Source organism: Eutrigla gurnardus (assembly GCF_963514095.1).
Source record: "Eutrigla gurnardus genome assembly, chromosome: 4".
NCBI lineage: Eukaryota > Metazoa > Chordata > Actinopteri > Perciformes > Triglidae > Eutrigla > Eutrigla gurnardus.
The window spans coordinates 18,904,354-18,917,325 of NC_139918.1; the positions used below are offsets into that span (position 1 = coordinate 18,904,354).

The following is a 12,972-nucleotide window of genomic DNA, read 5'->3' on the forward strand; positions in this document are numbered from 1 at the left end:
GTTTAATGGCATTATGTCTGTGTGGAATGTGTAAATTAAACATCGCCGTTTGCTCTCACAGGAGAGCTGTTCATCCGGCTCAGGCTCTTGTTCCTCCCGGGACACAGACATATCTCTACCAGGCCCCCTCACCAGCAGCAATGGTGCAACTTCTAAAGGTTAGGACTGTTATTTTATGTGTTGGCAGTATTTACTGAATGGCTAAGAAACAAAGAACAAGCTCACTGTCCCACGCGTCAGCTTTTAATACAAGCTTTGTCATCCCTGGTCAGCTCTTCCTGATGCAGAGGGGCTTCCGTCGTCATTCTTAGCTCATACTCTGGAGCCTCCCGAGTCTTTGAAGGACCAGTACGGAGTCAACAATCTCAACGGCAACCAGAAGGATTTGAACATACCCGTCAAACCAGGCCTGCCCGTCACCGAATATGAGACACGGCTCGAGAACCTCACCCTCAAGCCTCAGCAACAAAGTACAGTTCAAGCATAATGGATAAAGTGGTTGATAATAATAATAATATAGTTCTGGAAAGTTGAATTAAATAGATTTGTTGACTTCTCTCTCTCCTTGCTTGCAGCAGACTACTCTCCTCCATTGGAGCACTCCCCTCCCTCACAAGGCCCAGTCGCCCAGTGGATTGCAGCGCGGCGGGAGGCAATCGTCTCCCAGATGACGGAGGCCTGTCTGAACCAGAGTCTGGATGCCCTGCTGGCCCAAACCATGCTGATGCGGGAGGATTACGAGCTGGTGGCGACCCAGACCACGCGCACCGCCAAGGTCCGCAAACTCCTGGACAACTGCCACCGGCACAATGAAGAGTTCTGCCGCGTCGTCGTCCGCAAGCTGCGCGACAACAAGCAGATGGGCCTGCAGCCTTACCCGGCGGAGATCGGCTCCCCTACCCTTGTCCCCAGTGCACCGCCGCTGTCCATGTCCTACAATATCCCCAGGATCATGTAGCAGCCGTCACAGCCAGGCAACGGAAACGATCCAGATTATAGACCACGCCAGCTTTACACTACAACTTAACTCTTACTGGTTCCGCTGTCGTCGAGATGGTCACCACGGTTCCCCGTCAGACTTTGGCACAAAGAGACTGTGGAACGGAGGGCTGGGTGAGCAAAAACAAGTCACAGGTAGAAAACTGTGGCTGTGAAGGATGTCCACTCACAAGACACAATATTCTGTGTGACCAGAATCAACAGATTTTAACGGAATCAGTGATTTTATTTAAAAAGTGTTAATGAGGTGATATATTTATAGTCCATCCCTTCATTCTGAGTAAATGCAGGGTTTCTCTCTTTTTGATACGTTATGCTTTCTTCTTCAAAGCTCAGTTACCATTATGTGAAAGTGTAATTATGTAGCCCAGTATTTGTGTGTGTGTGTGTGCGGCGCCTTAATATTACGCCAACATCCTCGACACACTCCGTTGATCTGAATAATTGACAGGAGGACTGTTAACCCTGTGGCCCTCACAACGTGTTTAGCCAATGATCGCTAACTGCATATTTTTACACAGCTGGCTGTAGCTGAACTGTTGGGTTGAGTCAGTGTCAATAGTTGTCACCGTGGTGACCACATGGAAAGTTTTTGTCAGGGCAATTTTTCCTCCCCCCCTCTTTCTTCACACTGCTGAGCTCAAGAGAGTAAAAAGGAAGTTGAGATTGTAATTCAAGACTTGGAATGAGAAGGGATGCGTGCGTGTCTGCATGTCTGTCTAGATTCAAAGTGGAACAAAGTGATCTGATTACTTTTGGTCCTCTGAGTAGTGGCCTCACCTCTCAGTAAATCACTCCAGGCTCTTCAGGATACTTCTGGAGTTATAGTTCATCCACGGGCTTCACATCTTTGATCCTGCTGAGCTCTGCAGAAGAACTGCAACACATGAGCAAAGAAGATCAAACCTGCTTTGTGGGTTGAATACAGAAAAGTATACGGGCCAAATAATATGAAGTAACCGGATACGCTTGGCTTTAGTTGTTATTGGTGTGCCCACATATTACAAAAAGTATTTCTATATCTGAGCTCTTCAATTAAGTTAAATTAATTCAATACTGTGAAACTCTTAATACAGAGCAGACAGAACAGAACAGGCAGAAATTGACAAACATGGGTCTCCGTCCATGTCCCCGGGGCCCACTTAAAAGATTGTTATGCAAATATAAGTTGTAAATCTGTCAGACTCAACTAGGATTTGCAGTTCACATACACTGTAATTTATTAGAAATATGCTCAAGACATATAACTGTTTATTTAAAAAGAAAAAAAAAATCTCCGCAGGCCATTTAAAAAGAGCAGAGGGCCATCGTTTGGCCCCCCAAGTTTTAAGTTTACCCGCTTTATAGAGTTTATCACTCATGCAACTTTATTTGTTTCTGTAGCTGCACTTCCCAAACAACAGTAACACCTGTTAATGAAATAATGTTCTCTTTTTCTCGTATGCATTGATATGCAATACACATATTGATAGTCATACAAAGACGGTAGCATCAGTTTGTATGAGTAACACTGAGTAATACGACATGTGCCAAAATGCAAATGATTTCTCTTTCCATGACACGGTAGTTTCTTTCAGACCTCCTTGTAGTCCTGTCATGTTTATATGTGTAATATGACTAGAACCAACAATTATTTTCATTATTCATTCATTGACTTATAATTATTATTATTGTTTGGTCTATAAAATGGTAGAAAATCCCAATATTTTCAAGTGTTGCTAAAATCACTCACATTAACAGTTTATTGTCATAGAAGACGATTCTCATTTGAGAGACTGGGGTCGCATAATTTTTTGATACATGAATTATCCGAATATTTGCACATTAATTTATTGTCGATTGAAAAACCGATTTATGGACTGATCGTTTCAGCTCAAGTACGTTACGTGCACGTAGCTCATTAAGGGCCTTACTGTCTTCATCACTGCCTTTCCTCAAAATAGGTTAAATCCCAGCGTTGTTGCTGAGCAAAAACACAGAATGTGCTTTTTGTTCTGCCCCTCGTAATGAGGACCAAAATCAATTGAGGGGTCTAAAAAAATCACAGTGGGAATCGGCCCAAGCAGGTCATTCTTAGTAAGACACTTTGTTAGAAGAACATCGTACACAATCCTGTTACTTAAATGACCACAGGAAGGTCAGGCAGAGGTCGATATGTTTCCACTGATGTCCGACTTCCTGTTCCATAACTGTGCCTCATATTCTGCTTTCGGTCTCAACTATAGCAACATGCAAAAGCCTTTTACACAAACCAAGAAACAAAGGGTTAAATGCTACCAATTTGATAGCTTACATAGGGTGTAACATATTTTGTACTGTAGAGGATAGTTTCGTCTTTTTATTTTATATATATATATATATATATATATATATATATATATATATATATATATATATTAATTTGTTGAGATCTCACGCATTGTTTTTGTCAAGTGATGTCCTTAGATCCTTTAGAATTGCCTCCTGCAAAACGCCTGATTACGGCTCATGTCGTGATCAGTGTCTGGTTATCAAACAGAAATCAGACGAAGTGTAGCCGTGGCTTCAACGGAAACTAGGATGTTTTTATCATTATGTTGTATCAAATTCTTCATTAAAATGGGTAGTCTCTTTTTACTTCTGCCTGCTTGTTGACTTTCTTTTTATGTAACGGGGAAAATGACTTCTATTAGCATTGACTGCCGATCGGGATTCCAAGAACTACACATAAACCCTTTATGTGTAGCCTTAGGTTATGGGATGGGACCCAGGGGACATTTACATGTTAGTCCCATACATGTCTTTTACACTGTGTATGTATATTTATTACAGGACTCATTACACACACACACACACACACACACACACACACACACACACACACACACACACACACACACACACACATTTGCATAGACAGTAGTTGCTGGACCTCCGTTTTAGACTCACTTGTACTTTGTGTCCCTATACTTGCCTGCACTTGTTCGGTCATCACTTTATTGCACAATTATAAAAAAACATCTTTAATCTGTTGAGCCAGCCACATGATCATTTGATGCATCAGATAATCTGTGATGACAGTAAACGTCGTGACAACGCGTTCTGTATCATACAACCCACCGACTGCATCCTGCATGTTGACCCAGAAAACCCGCCTGGGTTTGTGTTACCTCTGTCTTCACTCTTGTTGGCTGCCAGGGGGCAGGGACGAGGTCTGTCTCTGAAAATAGCACAGGGGGGGGGGGACACGAGGGTGCGGTTAGCCTGGTGTGCTTGAAAAACACCCGTGGTGCAGGGATTGCAACATCGACCGTCCTGTTGCTGCGTCTCAGATGTGGTCTTACCAATATCTCACTGTGCGGTTCAGAGGAGCGTCGCGGGCCGGAGGGAGACCACATGAACAGAGGAACGCAAACACCTGTCGATCTACTCTCAGAGAGTCAAGTAAGCTCACTTTATGTCTGTGTATGATCTTGTGAGTATGTTTACAAAGAGAGGACTATGTTGGGAAATGTTTGTGTGAGGGATCCCGATTGGGAGATTTGACCACATGCATGACCTTTTCTTGTATGTGGACATGTTCTGTTTCAGGTTTCAGGCTCGGGGAGTGTAGTATGACGAAGAAATCACATCATATTTTTATGGAATAACGGTAGTTTTTGACTGTTAAAATGAATAATACCCTTTGATCTTTTCATGTCCACACCAGCACTGGTTTAATGGAGGATTTTAGGCAGAAGATGGGGATTATGTCACAGACGATATGCCCAAGTTCAAGGGCTCCATCTGATGAGGACTTAAAGGCCCCAAATAAGGGGAAAGAAGAGAAAATGCAGATGAAGAGAGAAATCTCCCTGATGAATGGAATCTGCCTGATCGTCGGGAACATGATTGGCTCTGGGATCTTCGTGTCGCCCAAGGGTGTACTCATGCACAGTTCCTCTTACGGGCTGTCGTTGGTGATTTGGGCTGTTGCGGGCATCTTCTCCGTGTTCGGGGCTCTGTGCTACGCAGAGCTCGGCACCACCATCCCCAAGTCTGGGGCCAGCTACGCCTACATCCTGGAGTCGTTCGGAGGCTTCCTCGCTTTCATCCGTCTGTGGACGTCCATCCTGCTGATCGAGCCGGCCAGCCAGGCTGTGATCTCGCTCACGTTCGCAAACTACCTGCTGGAGGCTTTCTACCCCACCTGCCAGCCGCCGTACGATGCCGTCCGGCTCCTCGCTGCAGCCTGCCTCTGTAAGAAACACCCCTGTGTCGGTCTAGGGTTCATCAGCCAGAACATTAAAAAAGATTACAAGAATTAGACATAAATGTGTGCATTCTTTATCAAAGGAAGCAGGGAAGTCCATGCAATAACAAACTCACTGTCCTTGAGCTGTTCCTGAAGGCAGCTCAATCACCCAATAAGCATTTTGTTTTTCTATTCTCAGATAGAGAAGCACCATAACGGAAAGGTTATAATTTATTAAAACAAAACCTGTTTTTATTAGATTCATGGGCTGCATTCTTTCAGCAATAGCCATTTAATTTATGTATATTCAGTAATAACCTCTCTGTAGAGTCCTGGGCTAGATCCATTGAGCCTCCATACACAAGAGGCATTCACAAGAAGCGGCGTGAAATCCGGTGTTGACATCAGCCTCGCTCTCTAAAGCCGTATCGGAGCGGTGTGAAATTACTGCAATCCACTACAATACTAGAATTCATTCCTTCACACTCAAACCATTCAGCTGGTGAAACACATGGTCGCTTTTACACGAAAGCCATATATTTGTCAGTTTAGATAAAATAATCTAGTAATTTAAATTTTAATCTGACCTAGCCGGGGTTGAAAGGGTTTGTTTCTATAATAGTCCTATCACATGTCTTTCCTTCCCTGTACCAAACTCTATAGGCTAAAGTTAGATATGGACCAGTGTCGTTTACAGCCTGGCTTTATGCTGTGAAGCTGTTGTTAGCAAAAGTGCTATTTAGGTGAGAGATCAGCTATGCCATGACTCATGTACACCCTTCTAAGAAGTGAGTTTTGGTTTCTGGACCCTCATGCAGACGTTGGCCCACATTACACGGAGGAGCAACCTCTGGTCCGGGGCTCAGGGAGAGCTTCTGTTAGCTATAATAAACGGTTGTTTCCCCTGAATGATTTATCTTTGATGATGCATCCTAACAAGTGAGCAAAATATGTACCAGAATCTTTTTATTATACTGTATATATGAATGTCTCAATCATGCAGAGGAAGGTTCATTCACCTCCTTGCTCCTCCGGTTCGTCCAGGTATGCTCATCTTCATTAACTGTGCCTACGTGAAGTGGGGGACTCTGGTCCAGGACATTTTCACCTACGCCAAACTCATGTCACTCTGCCTCATCATCATTGTGGGAATACTGAAAATATCCACCGGTGAGACGACACACGAGTACGAGTGCATCCACAGAAAACGAGACGGACGTGCGCTTCACATTTTGACTCTCTTTGCATAGGAGAAACGAAGAGCTTCCAGAGTCCGTTTGAGGGCTCCACCACGGACCCCGGGGCCATCGCTTTGGCCCTCTACTCGGCCCTGTTCTCCTACTCCGGCTGGGACACGCTCAACTTTGTCACTGAGGAGATTCAGAACCCTGAGAGGTGACGCGTCGATACACGGGCATCCAAAGGGACACACTCACTCCAACCTCCTCTTCTGCCTCCTCCTATTCTTCCTCCCTCTGCCTCTTCCTCTTCCTCCTCCTGCTCTTCCAACCTGCTCTTCCTCCCTTCTCTTCCTCCTCCTCCTTCCTCCTCTTCTTCCACCTCTTCCTTCCCTCTTCTTCCTCTCCTGCTCTTCCTCCCCCATTTCCTCCTCCTCTCCTTCCTCTCCTTCCTCTCCTTCCTCTCACTCCTCCTCCTCGTCCTGCTCCTCCTCCCTCCTCCTCCTCTTCCCCCTCCCTCTCCCTCCTCCTTCTCTTCCTCCATCCTCCTCCTGCTCTTCCAATCTCCTCTTCCTCCCTTCTCTTCCTCCTCTTCATCCTCCTCTTCCTACCCTCTTCTTCCTCCCCCATTTCCTCTTCCTCCTCATCTCCTCCCTCTCCCTCCTTCTCCTCGTCCTGCTCTTCCTCCATCCTCCTCCTGCTCTTCAAGCCTCCTCTTCCTTCCCTCTCCTTCCTCTCCCTCGTCCTCCTCATCCTGCTCTTCCTCCCCCATTTCCTCCTCCTCCTCTCCTTCCTCTCCCTCCTCCTCCTCCCTCTCCCTCCTCCTTCTCTTCCTCCATCCTCCTCCTACTCTTCCAACCTCCTCTTCCTCCCTTCTCTTCCTCCTCTTCTTCCTCCTCTTGCTTCCCTCTCCTTCCTCTCCCTCGTCCTCCTCATCCTGCTCTTCCTCCTCCCTTTCCCTCCTCCTCCTCCTGGTCTTCCTGACATGACATTGTAATCGGTTTCCACCCTAGTTACTTGTAAAATCATAAGAATGGGCTGTAGCGGTGGGAATTACAACTTGAGCTCTCTGTTATGCATTCATGCAGCTTTTCAGTGAGTCAGAGTCAACGATCTCTTTGTGATGTTGTTCTTCTAGGAATCTGCCCCTGGCCATCGCCATCTCCATGCCCATAGTGACCATCATCTACCTGCTGACCAACGTGGCGTACTATGTGGTGCTGGACATGCCGTCTCTGCTGGCCAGCGACGCCGTTGCTGTGGTGAGACACAAACAGTCCCTCAAGCTGCTAAATATAGTCCTGAACTGGTTGTCCCAGCACTCTGACGACAGTCAGTGTAATAAAGCACATTCATCTGATCTCACAGACGTTTGGGAATGCAGTCTTGGGGCCATTCAAGTGGATCATCCCGGTTTCGGTGGCCATGTCATGCTACGGAGGACTCAACGCGTCCATCATTTCTGCCTCACGGTAATCAGGAAGTGCTGAACAGGCCCCGACTTCAGGCTCCTGTGATGAGTGCTTCACTTTCCACCTTTGTCGACCGTGCAGGTTGTTTTTCGTCGGAGCCAGAGAGGGCCACCTCCCCAACAGTCTGAGTCTGATCCACCTGCAGCGCTACACACCCATACCGGCACTGATGTTTAATGTAAAGACCTCCTTCTTTACTCTTTCATACAAATGGACTTCAGAACACTTGACTGCAGACACAAAAAACGCCACTGTAACATATATGTCTTCATGTTCTGCAGGGGTTAATGGGTCTGATCTTCCTGTGCGTGGAGGACGTGTTTCAGCTCATCAACTACTTCAGCTTCAGTTACTGGCTCTATGTGGGTCTGTCTGTGGCCGGCCTCATCTACCTGCGCATCACTCAGCCAGACAGGCACAGGCCCGTGAAGGTGCACACACAATACTATCGGACCGGTGTGATAATATTTCTAATATCATTATGGTTCGAAGTGATCATCTCGATAATAATTTAATTTAGAGCCCCATATTTATCACCTGCAGTTACGTTTGGGTTGAGATTCAAGGGATTTGTTTGTAACATGCTCCTGCAATGAAATGCAAGGTGGCATCTTTGGGCTCTTCATAAAAGGAATAATAATTAGAAGAGTTAAATCATAAAGTATAAAGATATTAAAATTTATATTTTCCTGTATAGAAATGTAAAAAAGAGATACAAAATCTAAAATAATCTCCTCAAAGCAGAGGATTTACAGAGATCAGAGGAGGGAGTTCGTCATCCTGACGGCCTGAAGGGTGGAAACTTTTTTTTTTATTCATCCTCTTCAAGTGACTCAGCTTGTTACGGAATATAATCGATGACCTTTTTGTGTTGAATGAACAATACGAGTTAGGCACTGAGGAGAAACTCATGTCCTGATGTGCCTACTCTTGTGAACATAATCTGCTTCCATTATTTGTGTATTAGCTGGAATCATTACTCTGCGTGTAGAAACACAAGAGATCAGTTAACAAGCTAACCACCAGCTGTGTTGGTTTGTTTCTCTCCACAGCTGACCTTGTTCTTCCCCTTCGTCTACTGTCTGTGTAGCCTCTTCTTAGTCATCGTGCCTCTGTACGGAGACACCATCAATTCTCTCATAGGTATAGGCATCGCACTGTCCGGGGTGCCGGTCTACTATGTGGCCATTTACCTGCCTGATGAGAGGAGGCCCAAATTCCTACGCAAGTTAAATGGTAAGTGTTAGGCCCGGATGTCTGCGTGCAGAAAATGTGATATTCGAGGGACGCAGGATTTGCTGTTTTTAATGCTGAAAAGGCATTTTTCTTGCATTTCCTGTCCACAAAGCACAAGGTTATTAGTCACCACATAATCACACACCCTCCATCTCATTTGTCAAATATACTTCACATGGATTGATATGACTTTCCAGATGAATCTTCTGCTGTAACTGACTTCTCCACTCACACAGCTTCTGTCCTCCTCCAGCCTTTGCCACCAGATCCATCCAGATGCTGCTCTGCTGCTGCCTGACTGAATACGACACCGAGACAGAAGCACAAGCGGACGGGAAAACGCAATGAGCCGCTGACGATCCATCGCTCATTGAGCGCTTTCTGCCGGGAGCAACTTGTCCACGCCTCGATGTTCATCGTTCCCACGAAGGTGGAAAAGTGAGGCCCTGCATGTGTTGGCGAGGCCTGCAGCGCTTGTGAGGATTACTTCTCCCTGGTCGAGTTACAAAAAAAGACTTGACATCTCAGATGACTCACCACGAAGGAGGAGACACGTGAGGAACTGCAAATGGTTGCTTTCATTTAAAAATGCGACACTTTTTCTACAGAAGATTATCTTTGAGGATTTTATGAAATTATGTAAGAAAAATAACTTTAATCACTTTAACATTTACATTTCCCAATATTACATTTCATGATCGCCCAGACTGTATTTTTTTTTTTTTATCATTAACATCATCACATCAGGGCTGCATGGTGGTGTAGTGGGTAGCACTGTCGCCTCACAGCGAGAGGGTCCCGGGTCGGGTTCCTTCTGTGTGGAGTTTGCATGTTCTCCCCGTGTAAGCGTGGGTTCTCTCTGGGTTCTCCGGCTTCCTCCCACAGTCCAAAGACATGCAGGATGGGGATAGGTTAATTGGTGACTCTAAATTGCCCGTAGGTGTGAATGTGAGTGTGAATGGTTGTCTGTCTCTACATGTCAGGCCTGTGATAGACTGGCAACCTGTCCAGGGTGTACCCTGCCTTCACCCAATGACAGCTGGGATCGGCTCCAGCCCCCCCGTGACCCTAAATACAGGATAAGCGGTAGACAATGGATGGATGGATGGATGTATCTTCACATCAACAGACTTCCTGCAGGTTGCAGCTCACTCACAAACTCACTCATTGGCCTTCAGCAGCCTGCAGTTTCTCCACAACGTGGAGCTGTTTCATCATCGTCACCACACATGCTCAGTCTTCTACACCAAAGCAGCTCTTAATACACTAACTTAGTATTATGTCGACTGATTGATTACTAGGTTTCATCAACAAATCTGTAAAAGTGAATTTCTTGACAAAGAATCACACAAAAGCATTCTGCATGAAAACAGCTTTAATCTGTTTAAATCAGTTGGATTAAAACAAATTGTATCTATAATTTTCTTGACAAAATGTTCACATGTTCATAAGTGTCGAATTGACCTAATTCAGCTGTGAATACTCAATTCAGTGTTTCAAGTTGAGATGAAACAGTGTTTGAACTTGAAACAAGCTGTTTGTCTGTTTCGCAGGCTTTCATCTTCTCAAGAAATCTCCACATCACATGTTCGCATTAATCATGCATCATTTATAGATTACAGTCCGTGTGAACTAGCCAACCGCACCGTGGTCTCTCCTCGTTCTCTTATTAGCTGAATCATACTTAGACATTTAGTTTTCTTGCATCTGTTACACTCAGTTTCTTCATTATTCATTACGTGTCTTGTGATCCTGTTTTAATGCATCCCATTATTTAATCATTAAAGTACCATTTTCTAAAAGTGACTGTTCCCATTCACACACAAAAAAGCTGCTTTGTAATGAAAGCAAATGTATTCTTAGTCAACCAGATTTTCATTTTTTTTTTAATTTTTCTCACAAAAGAAGCTGTATTTTATTAATTAAATGTATAAATTGTAAAAACCAACATCATTCACAAAAGATTGAATTAATAATTAACACTTGCAGTTTCATATTATTGTGTTTGTACAAAACAAACAACTGGTTTCGGCTTAATCATTTAAAACTGCAATGATGAAGCAACACAAATCTCAGCGTAGAAATCCAACACATTACAATGACTCCAAACATGAAGAGAGGTATTTGTAGCGAGGGAGGTTTCTGCCTAAGACCAGGTGCAGTTGGCGGTGTCGAACCCGGGGCAGATCCACTTGTTGCTGAACTGTTTGTATCCCTCAGCGCTGATCAGATCACTTCCTGAACGGAGGAAAAGCACACGGACGTTCATCATCAGGGGGAATAAAACGCTGATTCAACAAGATCCACTCTCTCGTGGGTGTCGGATGAAATATTTACCGTTCATCAGGTTCTGGAGGCTGCAGTAGTTTGTGCTGTTATCAGCTGGATCTTTGGACATCTCAGACACGGCCTCTCCCTACACATCGGGGCCATCGGAAAGGAGAATAATAATTCATTCTTTTAAATAGCTTTAAATAACATTTCTCCTGACATCTGGTATTCACTTGATGTTACAATTTTTAAGTCTTGAATCCGGCAGAGACGAGGGGGAAGCAGCTTGAAATTGAAAACACAGTTTAGGTTTTTTTTTATGGGCTTCATCCTTCTGTTCACTCATTCTCACTTACAGTCACTTTGCAGACGGTGGACTGCTCTAGAAGGAACTGGAGGTCGTTGACCTTTTTGGTCGCCGGCGATGTGTGCGTGGCTTTGATCAGGTAGGGAGCCGTCGACACCAGCTGCAGAGCATTACATATTCAGACAAATCAAACATATTGTCAACACTAACAGGTACTTATTAAAGGATACATCTATGTTTGATTAGATTGTAATAGTTCCACCCCCTTCTACAGACACGACCGCAAACAAGTGGCATTATGGTCTATTTAAAAAAAGACACATTATCTCTATGATGTAATTCTAACATTTTCACATCCATCAGCTGGATTCCTGCATTCTGACTCTCATTTAAATGACTTCTGTAAAACAAAAAGGATTATTTTCACGCATTTCAAACCATGTTTGGCCTGATGTGTCTCTGACCTCGTAAGAACACCGCTCTCCTGCGTATAGACACCTCCGCCCGACCTGCCAGGCTTTGATCTGGCTCACCAGCTTCTCAGTGACAAAGTCACACGAGACGCCGAACAACCTGCAGAGCAGAGCGCCGAGCGTTAGTTCCTGGGATACTCAGCCGGAATGAAAGTAATCAAAGATCACATTTAGATTGGGGTTCCTCTGCACAAACATGGCTAATGTGAGCCTCGTGAGTCCCGTCGGCCCATATCCGAGATAACATGTGTGAGAAATTGGGCTGCACAGAGCTCTGACTTCATAAGCGCCTTGTCTAACATGCGTTTGACCTCATGAAGCATTATCCACGCGATAACACCATAAAACATCTGCTCTGTGAACATTAATAGTGGTCTTTGATAATGAAATTAAATTGAAGAAATACAGAAACTTCACTGAAAGACTCTCCCGAAGGCACCAAAATTACACTCATATACAATTTGAATCAACACTAATCAAATCTGTAAACACTAAACGGAGCGTTACCATTTGACTTTGCACTGGGAGGTCCTGTCTGCCAGTGAGATGGTGAGTGTGGCCCCCAGGAGGAGAGCTGAAGCCAGGAGCAGGCATCTCAGGTCCATGCTGACGGCAGGTAGATCAGGTATAGATCAGGTAGATCAGATCTGAATCCAGTCCCTGGTCGGGCGTATGAACGTCTTCTAAATGTGGCTCCACGCTCCGTCCAGTCGGGCTTTAAAGAGCAGCACAGGGGTCACGTGGAGAGCTGGAAGAGAGGGCAGCACCACTTTGATTACGCACCGGAGCGTGGGAGTGAAGGACAGGGGAGGGAAGCGAAGAC

At 44.9% G+C, this 12,972-nt stretch overlaps 3 protein-coding genes across 5 annotated transcripts in view; 2 read left to right on the plus strand and 1 right to left on the minus strand.

Moving 5' to 3' along the window:
* Nucleotides 1-3,356, plus strand: part of ripk2 (receptor-interacting serine-threonine kinase 2) — a 10,715-nt gene extending 7,359 nt beyond the window's left edge. Inside the window, exons 9-11 of one of the 3 annotated variants that reach the window (XM_084007825.1) lie at nt 62-158; nt 273-470; nt 579-3,356. In XM_084007825.1, the coding sequence (XP_083863951.1) occupies nt 62-158; nt 273-470; nt 579-958 (675 nt within the window). In that variant the 3' untranslated portion in view covers nt 959-3,356. Of the gene's footprint in view, nt 1-61; nt 159-272; nt 471-575 lie in introns of all 3 variants that reach the window. The other 2 variants (XM_084007824.1, XM_084007826.1) reach the window with 2 other exon arrangements.
* Nucleotides 3,357-4,261: 905 nt separating this feature from the next.
* On the plus strand, nt 4,262-9,762 carry LOC311011907 (Y+L amino acid transporter 2). The gene is made up of 10 exons (XM_084007098.1): nt 4,262-4,422; nt 4,688-5,217; nt 6,257-6,382; nt 6,463-6,607; nt 7,529-7,652; nt 7,759-7,862; nt 7,944-8,040; nt 8,144-8,293; nt 8,915-9,098; nt 9,352-9,762. The coding sequence occupies exons 2-10, from the start codon at nt 4,698-4,700 to the stop codon at nt 9,444-9,446; spliced, it is 1,545 nt and encodes a 514-aa protein (XP_083863224.1). The 5' UTR covers nt 4,262-4,422; nt 4,688-4,697; the 3' UTR covers nt 9,447-9,762.
* Nucleotides 9,763-11,181: 1,419 nt separating this feature from the next.
* LOC311012347 (uncharacterized protein) lies at nt 11,182-12,790 on the minus strand. The gene is made up of 5 exons (XM_084007760.1): nt 12,657-12,790; nt 12,141-12,249; nt 11,726-11,836; nt 11,436-11,514; nt 11,182-11,336 (listed from the first exon to the last, which is right to left on the minus strand). Exons 1-5 carry the CDS (start codon nt 12,752-12,754, stop codon nt 11,245-11,247), a joined length of 489 nt encoding a protein of 162 aa, XP_083863886.1. The 5' UTR covers nt 12,755-12,790; the 3' UTR covers nt 11,182-11,244.
* Between the last annotated feature and the right edge of the window lie 182 nt (nt 12,791-12,972).